We start from the raw sequence: 16,720 nt of genomic DNA on the forward strand, positions 1-16,720 counted from the left end.
GTACTGCGTTATTATGTATGAAATATATCAGAAGTTTTGAAAAGAGGCAATTAGTTAATCTCTTAATCTGTTGCTCATTTAAATTTTACGTACATCAAAATTGAATTCATCTTGCTGTCCGGTGGATCGGCCAGGTATCACCTCTATGAATTCGCCAAAGGGTGTGTTTGGTTGTGCGCGAACCAAACACAACATCGAAAAACCAAGATAGCGGAGGTGCAGTTACCAATGCATTTGAAGAATTCTTCTGATAAAATGAACTTCACCTACCATAACTCCACACAAAGCAAGAAATTATCAAAATAATTCAAAAAGGAGATATTAGATTACTTAATAGCACAAACAAAGATCTCGTTCATTTGAAAAACCTTTTGTAAAATAAGTGCAAGCGATTGATTACTTAATACCAACCTCTTAACTTGCATGTCTGATCGCATTATTCCACCAACTCCCGAATTCATTCTATAGTTGTCAGGTAGGAGGATGTTATGTATTTTATGGGCTCTACGTTCTTTCAGAAAACTAAGCTAGCTGACGCTCTAATGCCCTTATAGCCAACGTGGTATATGCCTGCCTTTCTGTTGATACCAGCTTTTGGCATGCACAGAAGTGTTCTCAAGATGATCTTTATCGAGAACTGATCATCATGAAAGTTGTGTGTTTTTCGAGACGAGCAACTTTGCTTTTTCAGATCATCTTAATCTGAGGTCGTATGCGACCTCTAGAGCCAAAAAAGGGTTAAAAAAAACAGGTGCCAAAAACAACTCAGAGGCTCTGGTATTAATTCAAGCCAAAGTAGAAGCGCATGCCGCTCAGAGCCTACTCGGAAGAGGTGAGGAGGCTTTGGGGCACCTCTCTGTGCCAGGGCTTCAGGTGAAAACCTTTGTCTGGCCCTACGGACTTGACAACGGAGACACTTTGCACCGTTATTACCCTTTTGGGGTGTTGTCGTGGAGCCCATGTACAGTTGGTTGTGACGTAATGTCTTCACACTCTCATGTGCTCATTCGCAACATTAGTAGTGCACTTTGCACTTTTTTGTGGTACAATGTTTGAATTTTCCTTTGGTCTGCTTTGTAAGAGGGCTAACTTACTACCTTGTATCGTTCGGTTGTGTGGCTTTATATATAAAGCTGAGTGGAAGCCTATTTTGGGGGCTTCAACCTGTCAAGTTAAGCTAGGTTTTTAGTTTTTGGACGGGATTTCAAGTCCCTTTCTTATATGAAAGTGTAGAGTCAGAGGCGATGGCCGATTAAACAACAAACAATTGGTCAAATCCATGTACTACTTTATTATATTCTCTTTCTTATCCTGATTGTTGCTTCTCGTTCTTTGGTGTTCTTCGTCTTTGACGACAGTGAAACACAAGGCCCTAGAGGAGGTTAGGCCGACTTAGGACAGCTCATAGTCGTCATGCTCTGACGGGTCCCTCCCCGATGTGCGAGATTTCGGGTCTTCAAGAGACATCGTTTGTGTGTCCTGCATATCGTGTTCCTGGCGAGGCTCCTTCGGCGATGTGTTATACGTATTGTACTCGACGTTGAGAGCACACCATGACTATTCATGTGCGAACACATTTTTTGACAATTCCACTGGGAAGGAAGCTTCGGATGGTCTATCCTGATTGTTGTTGCTACAAAGAGATTGCCATCTAGAAATTGCACTCTAAAAGATAATATGAATTCCCTGTATGTGCAAATAATTCATATGTTAATGTTGTTAGATCCTTTGTAAACTGAAAAACAAAGTTTGTAAACTGGACATTTCATCATGGTTAATGAAAGAAATTAGACTTCACTCCTTTTTCATTCCATAAGGCCATAACACAACATTAGCATTGGTATCAAGGGGCTTAAAATTACTTAGTCAAAAGGCAACAAAAACCAATAGTCACCAAGTTACCCATATAAATTGCAGTGGAAACCAATACCAACTTATGGTTAGATGGTTCGGAAGGGTGATTGCACCCCCAGCCCATCAGGAAATGTTTGATTCTTGCATATCTCATAAATGTGGATTTTTTTAATGGGTGGGTGGCAACGTTCCATTGATAGCGAGGTGTATGTGTTTCTCAAAAAGAGAAAAAAAAAGTCAGTTTACATTGGATAAACTGGATTGTCAGAATCTACCTTGATACCAAGGCGGCAAAAACAGTACTATCAGGGAAGTGTTTGGGGGGAAAGGAACAGAAAATTCCGGACTCTGCAGCTTCTTGAGTTTCAAGCAATTTGTTTGCTTTGCGGAATCAAATGACCGCTTGAGAATGACAACACGACCCACGCATACTTAACATTTCCATAAGATGTTTGCAACTATTAGCAAAAAAGTAAGGTCCAATTTACACAAGTCACCCCACACGACTCGCTAAATGCACTACTCCATCCTCATTGTCGGGTGCAACATATCAGCTCGGTCGGTAATAGTACCTTTCCACCTTCGAAGGGTTTGAATCAACAAGCAAGAAATACCTTTTTTTTCTCCAGTTCTTGTTTTAGTTCACTTAACAGATTTTGCTACACACAGAGAAGGAAGCGAAATACATTGAGCAGCTCCCACAGTTCAGCAGCCATCATCCCATCGGACTCCATGTTTAGCAGCGAGATAGTAAGCATTAATTGGTCCTTTATCCCCAGCCTCGTAGAGCTCTGGAGCAACCCTCTTCTGGTCGATCTCATGGAGTATAGGTGCCAATACGCTCCATGCAGCAGCTAATTCGTCGCTGCGCATGAACAGATGACTATCACCATCTAGAACATCCAAAAGAAGATGCTCATATGAATCTGGAACTTCAACGTCGTACCTGCAAAGCATGCATCATGATTCAGTACCAGCTCTCTTGAATACTGTAGATCACAAGATGATCAAAGTGACCTCCATACCTGTCCCTGTAAAGTAGGTTGAGCTCTGAAGCATCCAACTGGAGCCCAAGTCCCGGGACCTTATTGTTGACTTTCAAGAGAATGGCTTCTTCGGGTAGGTCACGTAAAATCAGCTCGTTTGTGTCGAGATCTATGTCATGACCAAAACGTTCACGGTAGATATTGCCAGGGACATGATGAAATTGAATACGAATCTCAGCTCTGAAGGAAATGAAGGATTAAGAATTGTCAGCTATGCTTGATCAGGTAGGTAAGTGGTACATTGTTTTTCTGAAACAGTAAGCATGCAAAGATCTCAATAATGTGCTCAGAGGAGGGTGGGCTATTGAAAATAATACTCCCTCCGGTCCATATTAATTGTCGCTGGTTTAGTACAAACCGGAGGGAGTATGACAAGAGTGTTACCTATGCATACGAAACACTATGCACTTTTACCTTTGGAGAATTCAAAGATTTATGGAAGGTATAATGATGATGATTCCATTATAACAAAAGGATATGATGAGGTGACTGAAATCAGACACTGACTTCTTTTGAGAGTAAGAGATAAACCAGCCAAGACATCTAATGGTAAAAGTTATGGAACTCATTGAGAGTACCTATTCTCCATAAGTCCCATTCCAGTCTTGATCAAAAAAGGCACCCCATCCCAACGTGCATTGTCAATGTACATGGCGGCAGCAAAGTAGGTAGGTGTCATTGATTTTGTATATCTGTCAACTTTACCGGAGGTATCTTTGAGTTGACCAAGGACGACATCCTCAATGTCCACTTTTCGAATTGATTTGAGCACCTTCACCTGCATAACATATAGTTTTCTTAATCCTGTAACAAATATTAGCATTTTTTTACTTCCAGGATGGTAAGTGCATGGTTTTCTCTGGTATTAAATTATAGTGCTTTATCGGTTACCTTCTCATCGCGGATATCCTCCCCATCAAGACTAACAGGTGGTTCCATAGCAAATAGTGCTATCGTTTGAAGAATGTGGCTGTGCACTATGTCACGGATTATCCCGTAGTTTCCAAAGTACCTGAAATGACATGGTGGATGAACTAAATGATAGTATAAATGTAAAATGGGAGCACTAATAAAGGACTAAAGTTTCATTAAAAACCCTGAGTAAATTAGAGACTACATTGAAGGTCACAGACCCAGTTGTAAGCTAATCATGCAGCATAAAACCAGGATTAAAACTGGTGCAGTACTAAATTTCCTTTGTTAAGAATTACTCAGTAGGATGAACTTGTGCTAATTTACATAAAACCTGCATAGCCAAAGTTTATATTATTTAGACTGCAAAACAAATGGTGCCTGATGATGATGTAACCTAAAGGGCTTTAGCATTCTTTTATCGATGATGACTTAGTAATGTTTCTTTTTCCCTAAGAGAAATGCCTTCATGTTAACTGACCTCCCTTGTGTTTCTGCTGATGTTTCTTCAGAAAAAACGACCTGTAACAATGCATGCACATTAGCAGTGTGTATGTAAAAATAAAAACATTGGTGAAATGAGCTTATTTCGAAAGTACCTGCACATTGCGTATGTACTTCCTACTCCATAAAGGTTCAAATACCAAATTAGAAAATCTCAAGACAGTGAGATTTTCGATTAGATCCTTCCCCAAAAGATGATCAATTCTGTGTGATATAATGTTTAGCAATAAGATTTAAGGGAAAGAAAGGTGCAGTAAAAACTAGTGACAGGACTTGTAACTTGCATGGATACAAGATGGTCACCGGTAGATTTGCCTCTCTTCAAATCTTGACAGCAAAGACTGTGTTACCCGTTGTGAGGACAAACTAGTGAAGCCAAATGGTTTCTCGATAATTATCCTATTCCAGCCATGCTTAGTTTGGGCACTGTCAGATAATGGCAATGCCACATCAAGAAGTGCCTCTTGGGGAACAGCAAGGTAGAATATCCTGTTTGCTGCACAAGTGCCCTTTGAAACGAGAAATTGGGAATTAACATACAAATCCCAGGTTCAATTATAGCCCTTGAATTCGATCCAACAGAATTTCAGAAGTGTGACGTAATCTCACCTCTATCTGTGCCATTTTCGAATTCAGTTTGGCCATCCCATCTATGTTATCATGTCCTGCATCGACATAGTATGTCCTTTTAAGGAATTCATTCAACTTTTCTTCACAGTTTTCACTGCAGCACAACAATATTATAAATATATATCAGATGAAAACTTCCTAAATTTAATAGCATGAAGCTTGGAGTCAAGGTCTGCTACCAAAGAAACGTACTGGTGATCTACCCGACAGGTCAAATTGGCTTCAATCATGGATCTTAAATCCTCGTCTGCTAATGTCTTTCTAGAATATCCAAATATGGCAACATTCTGCAATATAAAGCATTGAAGTTGTGACAGGATGAAATGATAATACAGACAGTTGACAGGCAGTCACTAGATTCGAACTCCCAAAAGTACTCGAAAATCTGATTATTCTGCATCATTATTCACACGTACAACACCACCTCTATTAGCACTAAGCCTAACTATGTATAGGAAAGATGTAACTAATCCTAAATAGAAATTGATCATTCAGCGGGTTGATCACAGATATGGGATTGGAAATCGAAGCTTGTTTGCTAAGGATGGTTCTAAAAAGGGATAAAAATGAAGGCAATCAGATGTTATGACATGTTATGCTCATACCTGAGGAAGAAAATCACTGTAATACAGAGCAAATAGTGCTGGGAAGACTTTATTTCTTGCCAGTTCGCCAGTAGCTCCAATAACAGCAATACAAAGAGATGGTACACTTTCAGGTTGGTCATCAAAATTATCAAACAGAACAAGGTCTTCCTCTAGTACAGGATGATCAGCTTCAGAGTGGTTGAGTCCCAAATGCATTGAACTTTTGTCATCGATCGAGTTATCTGACATAACAGAGCTTGTATTTGCTGTTTCACCTCCTGTTTCTACATAAAAGGAAGCAATAATGTGTGTGTGTGTGTGTGTGTGAAAGCATCTGGATGCAAGCAAATAACCACGGAGAAATTTGTGATGACAGTAGTAAGATAGTATGATAAAAACTAGGGACTAGCATATTTCACAAATAATGCGAACTGAACATAACTTTCAAAGGCATGAAGCAAACTACTGGCATGCACACATGTAAATCTGTGGGAATGATAAGCCAGGAATCTCATAATTTTGATAGATATACTTGAAGTAGCAAATAGCAAGTGGTTTCCGAATACCAACCATCAGCAAGTTGTACATTCCGACGAGTCATCCTTCCAGTCAGCGATGCAACCTTGAAGCAGTCAGGAATTTTACCAACCCCTTGAATTTCCAGCTTTCTCTGAACTTGCGATCCATGCCTCCTCAGGGCCTTGTGGAGCTTCATCTTGGCAGCAATCCAACATTGCGTTCTAAGACTGACAGCAGGTCCTGCAACCTACGTGCAGAAGCATCAAGCAGGCAGTTGATCAGCACTTGAATGTGTCCATGTCTACTACATCGGACACTGACAGTAATTAAACCAAATGCAGAGCAAATAAAAGGCAAGCATCATCTGTAGGCAATATGAGGCAGGATGGTGCTTGGCCGACTCTGTATTCCGTCACCCTCGGGTGCCAGAACGGGCCACAAGAATCACATGCTCGCACACGCATTTCATCGAACATCCTGATAGCAGACAGGAGCGCTCGCCCTTCCATCCACCCCTCTTGGCCCGTAGGAATGACGCATGACGCATCCATGGTCACAGAATCCAGCATAGCACCATAACCATAACAAGTTGGTAAAGGCATTTTATCAAGCAGGTCAAGCGCGCCACAAGGGTGGAAGGAGGCCAAAAGGCACGACGGCCACCAACCACAGGAGCTCTGCTGGAGTACTCACCGGGCTGAAGCGCGCAGCCCCCAACGAAGGCGGCGCTGGAGCTGCTGAAGCCCTCACGGCGAGGACCGTGGTAGCCATACACGGCGTTGGCGCTTCTTTCTCGGTCCGCCGTATCCCGCCCCGCTTCTTTTTAGTCTCACGCCGGTGGCCGGTGCCAGGATCGTGTCAGTCAGGCCCCGGCTGATCTGATAGTGATAGACAGCCACGCGACAGTAGCTAGCCGTACGTGTCGTCGGTTTCAGGTATCACGAGGGAGTGGATAGCGACGCTCTGTAGCCGCCCCCGTTGGGATGCACATTTCGCAGTACAGCCAAAAAAAGCCCTAGGAAAGTGACAAAGTACTCCTCGCTTTGTGAAATACGTACAGAGCAGCAAGTCTAAAAATAACGTTACTAATGTGTAAGGACGCGTGCATCTGGGAGCTAAACTTTTTCGCTATCGGCTACCGCTTTGCCGTTTCGAAGCGTGGGATGCAGTTTCACTGTCCAAGTTCTTGGTTCTGACAAACACAAGTTGGTACTACTGAATTTGTATGAGAAATATTATTGTCATCGTCGCCACTGTTATTGTTTTTCTTTAAACATAGGCGTGAGCTTTGCCTCGTCTATTAATTAAAAAGTTTATTGTTACAAAAATACCCTATTGTTACAAAATGTTACTATCTCAATATTATTTTTTCTAACTTCTTAGCACCCGCTTTGGTCCAAAGCATGGCCTTCTCTTTAGGGCCTGTTTGGTTCCAATAAGTCACCTGACTTATAAGTCAGGTGACTTAAAACCAGTGACTTATAAGTCACGTCTGTTTGGTTGTCACCTGACTTATAAGTTATCTGAGCACACATTTCCATCTTGTTTTTTTATGTAAAGGTGGTGGGACCCATGCAAAAAGGGGTGACTTATAAGTTTTAAGTTGGGGTGGAGCAACTTATGACTTATAAGTTGGGGTGACTTATAAGTTGGGTCTGTTTGGCAAAATAAGTCATTTTTTTCACTTTTGAACTTATAAGTTGGTGACTTATTTGAAACCAAACAAGGCCTTAATTAAGTTTAGAAGGATTGGATGTAGCGCTCTTGTGTCGGAAGACACGGGCATTTCTCTTGTTTGAGACAGACCATGACTTTCCTATGAGGGATGTTGGCATCTGATAAATTGATCCACCAATCTTTAACAGAATTTTTCGAATGCCACAAGAAGGTATCAATGTTTTCGAGGTGTATCCAATCATTGACAAAATTTGAAAGGTAAATTGGGAAGCGGTTGTTGTGCAAAAATAGTATACAAAAATTACACTCATAACTCAGGTTTGGAACCCGCAAAAACAAACTCAGATTTGCAAACTATGCCCATGCAGATAGAGTAGATTGTTAGTTGAGGCAACATCTACAATGTGTCTGTATATCGATCTATGCTCCTGCGTGAGCTTGTGGACCTATTTATGGGCATGTAGCTTTGGTTTTTCTTCATGAACCTATTTATGGGCCTCTAATTTATAGATTCTCAAAGGACGGGAATGTGAAGGAAAAAATCAAAATCCTTCAAAAATCATGTGAATTTTTTTCAATCAATGGGGATGTTTTGCTGATATTCTTTTTTTTTGCGAGAAAACTTCCAATCTATTCATCTTCAATCATGATAATATAACGAACGCTAGAAATAATAAAAATTACATCCAGATTTGTAAACCACCTAGCGACGACTACAAGCACTGAAACGAGCCGAAGGCACGCCGCTGTCATCGCCCCTCCCTCGCCGGAGCCGGGCAAACCTTGTTGTAGTAGACAGTCGGGAAGTCGTCGTGCTAAGGCCCCATAGAACCAACGCACCAGAACAGCAACCGCCGCTGACGAAGAGTGTAGATCAGAAGAATCTAACCCGAAGACACGGGAACATATACGAACGACGAACAGATCCGAGCAAATCCACCAAAGACAGATCCGCCGGAGACACACCTCCACACGCCCACCGACAATGCTAGACGCATCACCGGAACGGGGGCTAGGCGGGGAGACCTTTATTCTATTTTCAGGGAGTCACCGCCGTCTCGCCTTTCTGAGTAGAACACAAACCCTAACAAAACTCGAAAAAAGATCCAAAAACGGAGCCCTCCCACCGACAAGGGCCGAGATCCACTCCGCCTCCATGGCTCTAAGGCCACCGGAGACAGGGCAGACCGGCGACGTCGCCGGCGGGAGGCAAGAGAAACCCTAACTAGCCTAAGGTATTTCGTTTTGCTGATATTCAACCGAGCCGCGGAGAGACTTCTGAGTTTCTAAAAAAAGATGAGTTGAGACTTGGGAGGTCAAAAAAATTGTAACTGTTTAAATCCTATATAGAATTAGAAAACCACGTGAAGTCGTAATTGGAGGGCCCTCTTTGTTCGCAAGATTCTCAAAATACATGAATAGAAAAAGCATATGATTAAAATGTCATGTTCTCTTAAATGCTATAGGACTAGAAAACGACATCAATTTGAACAATATGTGTATGATGCCACAGAAAAACAAAAGTTATACAAAGAGATTCGAGTGGATAGAAATTTCCGTCCAAAACTATGTGCAAATCAATCCTTAGGAATTTTCCTATCCCAGGTTTAAATCCTCCACAAATCCTATGAAAATCCTTCGAATCGTAGGTTAAATGGTTTATACGCTAAAACGTTATAGTACATTAGTGAGTAACAGATCGAACGGCATCATCCAACTAAAGACTAGGACCCTAGGAGAAAGTCGAACCACATCAACCAATATCCTCCTAGGGTCCTAGTCTTTTACGACGACTTTCTTAAGCTTCAGATGTAAAGAAGATTGATAGACCACTCAACACAAGATGTTGTTATATTCATGGAACATGATTTGGCAAAGGCTAGGAATATGAAACCGGTTTCGTGTCTTTTCGAGCAACTGTTTGGTTTGAAAATTAATTTCAACAAGAGTGAACTGTTCTTGTTTTAGGCGCACCAAGGAAGACAGTTATTTGGTTGTGAGTTGGGGTCTCTTTCATTTAGGTACATGGGAATCTCAATTCATCACCGAAAACTAACCAACAAAGAATGGAAGTGCATAGAGGATCGATTTGAGAAGAAACTAAGTTGCTAGAAGGGCAAGCTTATGTCTTATGGGGCCAGCTAATTGATAAATTCCGTGCTTAGAAGTATGCCTACATTCCTATTGTCCTTCTTTAAGTACCTGTCGGGGTATGAAAAAGGTTGGACTTTTATCAATCACGTTTTTTCTAGCAAAGTGATGAGAAACATGTTGGCCAAGTGAGATATAATTTGTAGGCTGAAGGACAAGGGGGCTTAGAGATTGAAAACCTTGAGGTAAAGAACATATGCCTGCTTAGTAAATGGTTATACAGACTTTCTACAGAAGACGAGGGATGTGTGGATACAAATTATTGCGTAACAAGTATTTGCAATCCAAGACCCTTGCACAAATAATGGCACAGCCAGATGATTCACCTTTTTGGAAGTGGTTGATGCGAATAAAGGTTGCCTTTTTTAATAGGACCAAATTAATTGTAGGGAACGGAAATACCAATAGGTTTTGGGAAGATACATGGCTAGGGGAGATGCCACTGTTCATACAATATCCAACCCTCTACAATATTATACAATGTAAAGAGGCAATTTGTAAGTGCAATTCTAGGATCGGTTCCTTTAAACATTGGAGATCCCCGGTGGGGGAGCGATGTAATAGATGGCTACATGTGCAGGTTGATGGATGTCAACCTTTCTGGTAAGCCAGATACACTACACTGTAAACTTTAGGTGTCAGGGGTATTCTCAGTGAAATCAATATATATAGATTTGATAAATTCTGGTCCAATCCCAAAGTTACTTCACACTTGAAAAATTAAGGTGCCTTTAAAGATAAAAGTCTTTGTGTGGTTTGTTCACAAGGAAATGATCTTGACTAAGGATAACTTGGCAAAACATAGTTGGAAGGGTAGTAAAAGGTGTTGGTTTCTGTGATCAAGATGAATCGATCCAACATCTTTTTCTCAAATACGCACTAGCCAAGCTACTGTGGCGCACATTGTGGCCTTTAATGTAAGTCCTCCTAATACCGTTGCTATTTATTTGGGACTTGACTAAGGGAAAACCAACATTCGGTGAAAACCGACGAAAACCATGTGAAAGTGATGTTTTGAAGCACCGAAAAAAATCTCAAAATGTTACGGGATGTTAAGAGAGTGATGTTCGACTTCCTTACAAAATTTTAAGTTCAAACACATTATGAGATATGAGATATGAAAAAAACAAAATCAGCATTAATGTTGATTTTTTTTCATAGCTTGCATCCCGCAATGTGTTTTAACTTGAAATTTCACATGGCAATAGAAGTTCATCCTCTTAACATATTACATTTTTTCAGAATTTTTTGAAACCTTCAAACATGGTTTCCACAATCTCCCCTTAGCTAAATGGGGTGGAGTCTAAAATAGCGGCGCATATTCGAATCGAAATGTGCGTATTACTTTCGGCTATATGGAACTGTTAGAATAACATGATTTTTAGCACAAAAAACATTACAATTTTTTTGCAAGTCATTTACAAAGCAACTGGCTGGATCAGAATTTGATCGTTACTCAACCGTGCGAAAATCAAAGAGCACATAGCTTAAGGCTGTATGGAAATGTCAAAATGAGGTGATTTTTAACGGACAAAACATCACAATTTTTTTTTTTGCAGATCATCTATAGAACAACTGGCTAGATCCGTGCATGATCGTCACTCGAGTATATGGCTTATGGATGCAACCATTAGGAAACGGTAGCACGCGAACCGATCAGGATCGTTATCCAATAAGTGTATAATCATCTAGTCGGTTGCGGCAATGTTCTTTTCTTTTCAACTCATTTTGAGTTCTTGTGTTGTACCACATACTTGGTGGGTTCTTTGGTTAAAATATGGTTGCATGCATCATTTTGATGCAAAGTCCGGGGTAATCCTCCTATAAAAAAAAACACAAGATGCTGTTTTCGCTTCTTGCTTCCAACAGGTGCAATCAATGGATCCTCTTGCACCTTTTATCTACGTTTATTTATTGCTAATACAATTGTACAATATGTCAATCATAAATTCATGGGAACTTACAGTTACAAGCCTTACCCCTACCTGGCTACTTGTACAACATCGAAGTACAATATGAGAACACAAGGTGTCAATATATATTTTTCAGAGGGAACTGAACCACCAATCTTCTGCAAATGCGTCGCAATTTGTCCACATTTCTAGGATCAGCTCATGAAGTGCCAAAAGATGGCGCATATGGTTTACTCCCGTGGCCTCGCGAGCCAGAGAGAACTCAGGGCACGCAAACGTGAGAAATAGTCATGTATTGCAAGGAGAGCTCGAGCAGCTTGCCGTATTGTCAGAATTCTTTGCATTTGATGCAAAGTTTGTTGCCGTAGATTGTCAGCCTAGCACAAATAGAACAATAAAAACTCTTCAGAACTATGTGCATCTAATGTTTCACGGTTTGCTGAAAAGCTGCACCGACTAGGAAGTACTGAGTAACTTCTCAACAAAATTAGGTGAACCATTCCTTTCACGTTAGAGGCAATAATAACAAAATTACATGTTTGCAGGACCAGAAGGTAGAAGAAGTTTTAAATACCTGGCGAAGGAAATTCTCAAGGGTTCCAAGTTTTCCCATAGCCATAGCCATTTGACCCATGTAGTTTGCCACGTTTCCTGAAGATCCTGATGGACCAAGGGAACCAGCCAACGTTTCAGCCAAAGATTGCTGCAATGCCTCCATTCCTTGTGATAGTGCATCCTCGGCCTGGTGTGAGGATTGCTCGAGGCTGGATAACCCCATCAACTGCTGCTCTGTTAGAGGCTCGAGCTGATTTACAAGGAGCTGAAAATTTACAAGAACATGAGAAATGTTGTATCTTCAGGTATACATGAAAACGAACAACAGAACCTGAAATTCAACTAGTCAAAAGTATTTGTCAGCAGGTTTCCTTATAGATTGAGTATATAGTTTTTGCACCTTTAAAAGCTCAGACGAACGAAACCCCCCAAGCCACAAAAAACACCTTTCAGCAGGTGTTTTCCACATGCCTGAAAGTATATGAAACACATCAGCCTTTGCAGCAGCGCCCTTCAGCTTGAATATTTCGTCATAATGTGCCATTATTCCATCTACAATAAGACGGAGGTCACTATCACTTGCATGAGCATTTACTGCAGTCCTCAGCTCATTTATCTGCTTATTTTGCTCCTCTAGCCATCGAGTATATTCTAAATCAAATGTCATCGCTCCTGCAGAAACAAGCTTACTATTTTAGTTGTATTCCCAATGAACACTCGGGAGCAATTAAGCATGTTCTGTACTTTTGAGAGAACTTTTAACCAATGATTGATTAGCAGAGCATGAAAATGCAGGCGTGAGCAGACAGAGGAAGAAGTTACCATTTCCACTCATAGCATGAGTTTGATCCCCAGAGCTAGAAATGAAGATTCCCTACAAACAACATGGAAATAACAGATTTAAAGGGAGATCGACTGGACACTGCCAGCATCGGCCAATAGGTACTTACTTGCTGTCGAGCTTTCTGGAGTTCTTGTTCCAGGCTTGCAAGTTTTAGCTTACTGCTCTCAAGTTGTTGTACATACGCCTTAAAAATAATAAGATGCATTAGGATGGCTCTTAACAAATAATGAACCCAAAATTGAAGGCAAATAAGAAGTCGATAGTTACAATTCAGAGCATATGTATATATTATGCATATACTGTCAGTTATCAAGGATACAAATACATCAAGAAACAAGTCCCTTGGTGATTAGCTGATTACCAGCTATTTGTTTGAATCAAGGGCGCCTTTGGATTATTTACTAAATTTTTTTTGTAACTGAACATGCCTATCAAGAATTTGGCAAAATTCAGTGGTATCAAAAGTGCTAGAGAACTGCTCATATACCATACACTCACTCAACAGCTCATCCACGACATCACCGCATAACTGCACCATCATGCAGTAATAGCTCCCCAATGTAAATTAATAACACAAAGTTACCTACGTTACACATGGATGGATGCATTGTTATGGTACCTTTTTCCTCAGACGACTTTTTCGTGCTGCCTCGCGATTTTGGGCAAGCCTCCGCAATACCTATGGAATAGCAAATACATTGTGTAAATACCATTTATTACTAAGGGATAAAAAACATTCTAGAAGAGTAGAATATAAAGTACCACCTTTTGGTCCATAGGCCTGTCGGACCTGTCAGACGGTTCAGATGAATTAGAAGGCACGATAGCTCCATTTTGTCCGTTTTCCATCTGCACAACTTGGTTAAGAAAAATAAGAAAATTCTGCTACATATGGAAAAAAAAGAGGTTGGCATGCAACAGCAACAAAAGCTAAATTAATAATATCTTATGAATTTCAACTGGCACCAGAACTTAACAGGCATTTCAGCAAAGAATGACACAATTTTCCGTTTTGTGTGGTTGGTTTAGAATTTGTTTATTCATCATATGGAATGTAGTAACAACTCAACGAGATTATAGATCGTTTATTAGCACCTAATAGCTAATACGTTGTTCATATCCAACATATAGGAGGCGTGCTTAGTCAGGTATGTTTTAAAAATGCAGGGGGTGATAATAAATTATCATGAACAGCCCTTCTATTTGTCAAAAAAAGGGCAAAGTATCCAAGCTATTCATGGATTTCACACTTTAATGTACTCCACACTGAATATTTCCCATCTGATGAAACTGATAGTGCAGCAGCAGTAGTCCTGTTCACTTTTGCAAGTTGATATCTAATTTAAGAAGTGTGTTGTTTCTTTAGGCACTGGAGCAAATGTGTACAACAATCTGCAGAGGGTAACATGGACATGGCAAAAGAAGCATCAAGTATTGGCATCAAAACCATCCAAGTTAAACTTGCGCGCTTCATACAAATGAAGTCTGCCACATCTTTTATCAAATACAGTACCAGTTTTCACCTGTTATTATACTTTTACACCACAACTCAGGATCGACGCATTACATACATTAATTCCAATTCTCTGCCTAGCTTTCACAAAAGCTCAAAGCAGGTGCCTAATGGATAGAGAAAAGAAGGTTTACCCTTTGATTCTTATCGTCAGTGTCCACAACTATGGATGTGTCAGTCCTCGAACTAGCATCAGCCATACCGAGGGTTTTCCAGCTCAAAACAACGGGACAACAAATCGCTTTGTTGTCCCTTTAGTTGAAGCAGGGTAATATGGGCGCCTGTATCCTTTAGGTGTCAGATCGCTCCGAGGCCAGAGCCGTCACCTATCCATCACAAGAAAAGCAAACAGATATCCATACATATTAGCATCGCGGGTAAAGGCTGTCCAGCAGTGACAAATTCAACAGTCTAAGCGCAGACATATCTTACTTTTTCAGAGTCAAATTATCTGTAGGCACGGGATCTGCAGAGAAGCACGCAAGAGATAGTGAGCTACCATGGTGCGGTGAGGAAATTCGAGGTGCCTAGGCACTTTGGCAGATCGTACCTTCCCTTATAGTAGCACAAGTAATTCCAAAAGTAAACAAGTACAGCAGGACAACAGCGGGACGGGAGATAATTCAAGGCAAAGGAAGCGGCAAGTACAGATTTTTGCTAGCTCGTAGCGTCAATAACTAAGCTTAGGCCGGCCGGCCTACCTTCCCCCCACAGCTCACAACCCAGCCAGCACGAAAGCAGCGGGAAACACCTAAGAATTCGGAATTAAGAGCCGTCTCCAGCCCGACCTCAAAGCATCTCACGAGCTCCAATCAGCAGCACCCACGCGACAATTGTATGGAATCGGAGGTGGTGCCGAGGAATCAGGCGGGAGAGAGCAGGATTAGGGCTTTCCACTTACCACGGGGGCAGTGTCTGCGGCAGGGGAGGAGGTCGAAAGGGAGGGAGGACCCGCTCGGCGTACGGATTTGGAGGAGACCGGCCGGCGGCCGGCGCCGCGTGAAGCGGAGGAGCAGAAGACGGGGTCGGGACGGCAGCGCGGAGAGAGAAGAGGAGAAGAAACTGGGGGCGGCCGGGTTGGTCAGAAGGGAGAGAGAGGGGCGTGCGTGCGCTTCTAGTCAAAGGGCTGAAACACGGCGGCTGACGGGTGGGGTCTGGGCCTACGCCAGCGGTGGGGTTTGGTAAGAAGAGTGAGAGGTCCGCGTTTGGCTTTCCTACCACCTGGGGCTGGGCCGCTCCAGCACGACTCCAATATGGACTTTCTCCGTTTCTACGGGGAAAAAGAGCCATGAAATCATATGCACGTCATAAATCGCTGTTCGTCGTCCGTTTCGGGAAACAGCTTAGCATCACTCGCCTGAAACACATTTTGGGTCATTCGATTTCGGATGAAAGAAGCAGCCGACGGAGGGAAGGAAGAAGCACGCGTCGGCGAGCTAGAAAAGCCCTCTGCGTCTATTTTTTTTTCGGGTAAAAGGAAGTTTTATTATAAAGTCACAGTGTTACAATCGAGAGGTCAAAGGTCCTCAATACATGGTTGAACCGAATGAACCCACACAGCCGTGGTTCTCTCGGTGCGGCTATAGTTTGCCAACCGATCTGCAACACTATTCTGACTCCGATGTAATTTCTGAGGTAAAAACTCTCTTTCCATCATCAAGTCTTTAATCTCCAGTATCAAATGCCCATATACTGATTTGGTGAGATCATCATTCGCCAATATTGAAAGAGCAGTCGCCGAGTCCGACTGCACCACCACCGGAAGAACTGTGTGTTGAATAGCCAAGGCCATACCCTGCATGATAGCATGGATCTCCGCCTCCAATGCATCATTACAATTAAACATGTAACGATAAGCCGCTAGTAACACCGTACCTGATCCATCTCTCAACACGATTCCGGTTGCTGCTGACCCATCTTCCTGTCGGAAGGACCCATCAACAGAGAGCGCGGCGGTCCCCGTCTTAGGAGCCGGCCATGGTGGCGCTGGTTGTTTGATCTGAGTGTCGGTCTTC

General features: G+C 41.9%; 3 protein-coding genes across 8 annotated transcripts in view; 1 reads left to right on the forward strand and 2 right to left on the reverse strand.

Annotated features, from left to right (window-relative positions):
• The window catches only part of LOC119285533 (pentatricopeptide repeat-containing protein At1g56690, mitochondrial-like), a 5,229-nt gene extending 3,593 nt beyond the window's left edge, over nucleotides 1-1,636 (forward strand). For both annotated transcript variants that reach the window (XM_037564827.1, XM_037564826.1), the window contains exon 5: nucleotides 1,359-1,636. The gene's annotated coding sequence lies outside the window, so the exon portion shown is untranslated. The remainder of the gene's footprint in view (nucleotides 1-1,358) is intronic.
• Nucleotides 1,637-2,212: 576 nt separating this feature from the next.
• On the reverse strand, nucleotides 2,213-7,025 carry LOC119285534 (inactive glucose-6-phosphate 1-dehydrogenase 4, chloroplastic-like). Of its 4 annotated transcripts, none has more exons than XM_037564829.1 (12): nucleotides 6,746-7,024; nucleotides 6,104-6,299; nucleotides 5,552-5,817; nucleotides 5,139-5,233; nucleotides 4,926-5,040; nucleotides 4,620-4,825; nucleotides 4,412-4,520; nucleotides 4,294-4,334; nucleotides 3,792-3,912; nucleotides 3,479-3,678; nucleotides 2,880-3,080; nucleotides 2,213-2,719 (listed from the first exon to the last, which is right to left on the reverse strand). In XM_037564829.1, the coding sequence occupies exons 1-12, from the start codon at nucleotides 6,821-6,823 to the stop codon at nucleotides 2,560-2,562; spliced, it is 1,788 nt and encodes a 595-aa protein (XP_037420726.1). In that variant the 5' UTR covers nucleotides 6,824-7,024; the 3' UTR covers nucleotides 2,213-2,559. The 4 variants fall into 4 exon arrangements, with proteins under 4 accessions (XP_037420726.1, XP_037420725.1, XP_037420727.1 ...); XM_037564828.1 differs by having other exon boundaries at nucleotides 2,213-2,800; nucleotides 6,746-7,023; XM_037564830.1 differs by having other exon boundaries at nucleotides 2,213-2,800; nucleotides 6,104-6,292; nucleotides 6,746-7,022.
• A 4,711-nt stretch (nucleotides 7,026-11,736) lies between these two features.
• LOC119285536 (transcription factor TGA2.2-like) lies at nucleotides 11,737-15,786 on the reverse strand. 2 transcript variants are annotated; one of them, XM_037564832.1, is made up of 10 exons: nucleotides 15,607-15,786; nucleotides 15,138-15,171; nucleotides 14,840-15,031; nucleotides 13,958-14,041; nucleotides 13,812-13,871; nucleotides 13,299-13,376; nucleotides 13,171-13,222; nucleotides 12,749-13,020; nucleotides 12,368-12,613; nucleotides 11,737-12,170 (listed from the first exon to the last, which is right to left on the reverse strand). In XM_037564832.1, the coding sequence occupies exons 3-10, from the start codon at nucleotides 14,903-14,905 to the stop codon at nucleotides 12,024-12,026; spliced, it is 1,005 nt and encodes a 334-aa protein (XP_037420729.1). In that variant the 5' UTR covers nucleotides 14,906-15,031; nucleotides 15,138-15,171; nucleotides 15,607-15,786; the 3' UTR covers nucleotides 11,737-12,023. The 2 variants fall into 2 exon arrangements, with proteins under 2 accessions (XP_037420729.1, XP_037420730.1); XM_037564833.1 differs by lacking the exon at nucleotides 15,607-15,786 and adding an exon at nucleotides 15,256-15,584.
• Nucleotides 15,787-16,720: the final 934 nt, after the last annotated feature.

Source organism: Triticum dicoccoides, chromosome 4A (genome assembly GCF_002162155.2).
Source record: "Triticum dicoccoides isolate Atlit2015 ecotype Zavitan chromosome 4A, WEW_v2.0, whole genome shotgun sequence".
Taxonomy (NCBI): domain Eukaryota; kingdom Viridiplantae; phylum Streptophyta; class Magnoliopsida; order Poales; family Poaceae; genus Triticum; species Triticum dicoccoides.

Excerpts from the sequence above, each read along its gene's own strand:
- LOC119285534 (XM_037564828.1), bottom strand. The coding sequence starts at position 6,823 with ATGGCTACCACGGTCCTCGCCGTGAGGGCTTCAGCAGCTCCAGCGCCG. Across the intron at positions 4,521-4,619 it reads GAAGAGAGGCAAATCTACCG|AATTGATCATCTTTTGGGGA; the intron begins GTGACCATCTTG and ends TATATCACACAG. Across the intron at positions 2,801-2,879 it reads AACCTACTTTACAGGGACAG|GTACGACGTTGAAGTTCCAG; the intron begins GTATGGAGGTCA and ends CATGCTTTGCAG.
- LOC119285536 (XM_037564832.1), bottom strand. The coding sequence starts at position 14,905 with ATGGCTGATGCTAGTTCGAGGACTGACACATCCATAGTTGTGGACACT. Across the intron at positions 14,042-14,839 it reads CTGACGATAAGAATCAAAGG|ATGGAAAACGGACAAAATGG; the intron begins GTAAACCTTCTT and ends CAAGTTGTGCAG. Across the intron at positions 12,614-12,748 it reads GTTCGTCTGAGCTTTTAAAG|CTCCTTGTAAATCAGCTCGA; the intron begins GTGCAAAAACTA and ends GTAAATTTTCAG.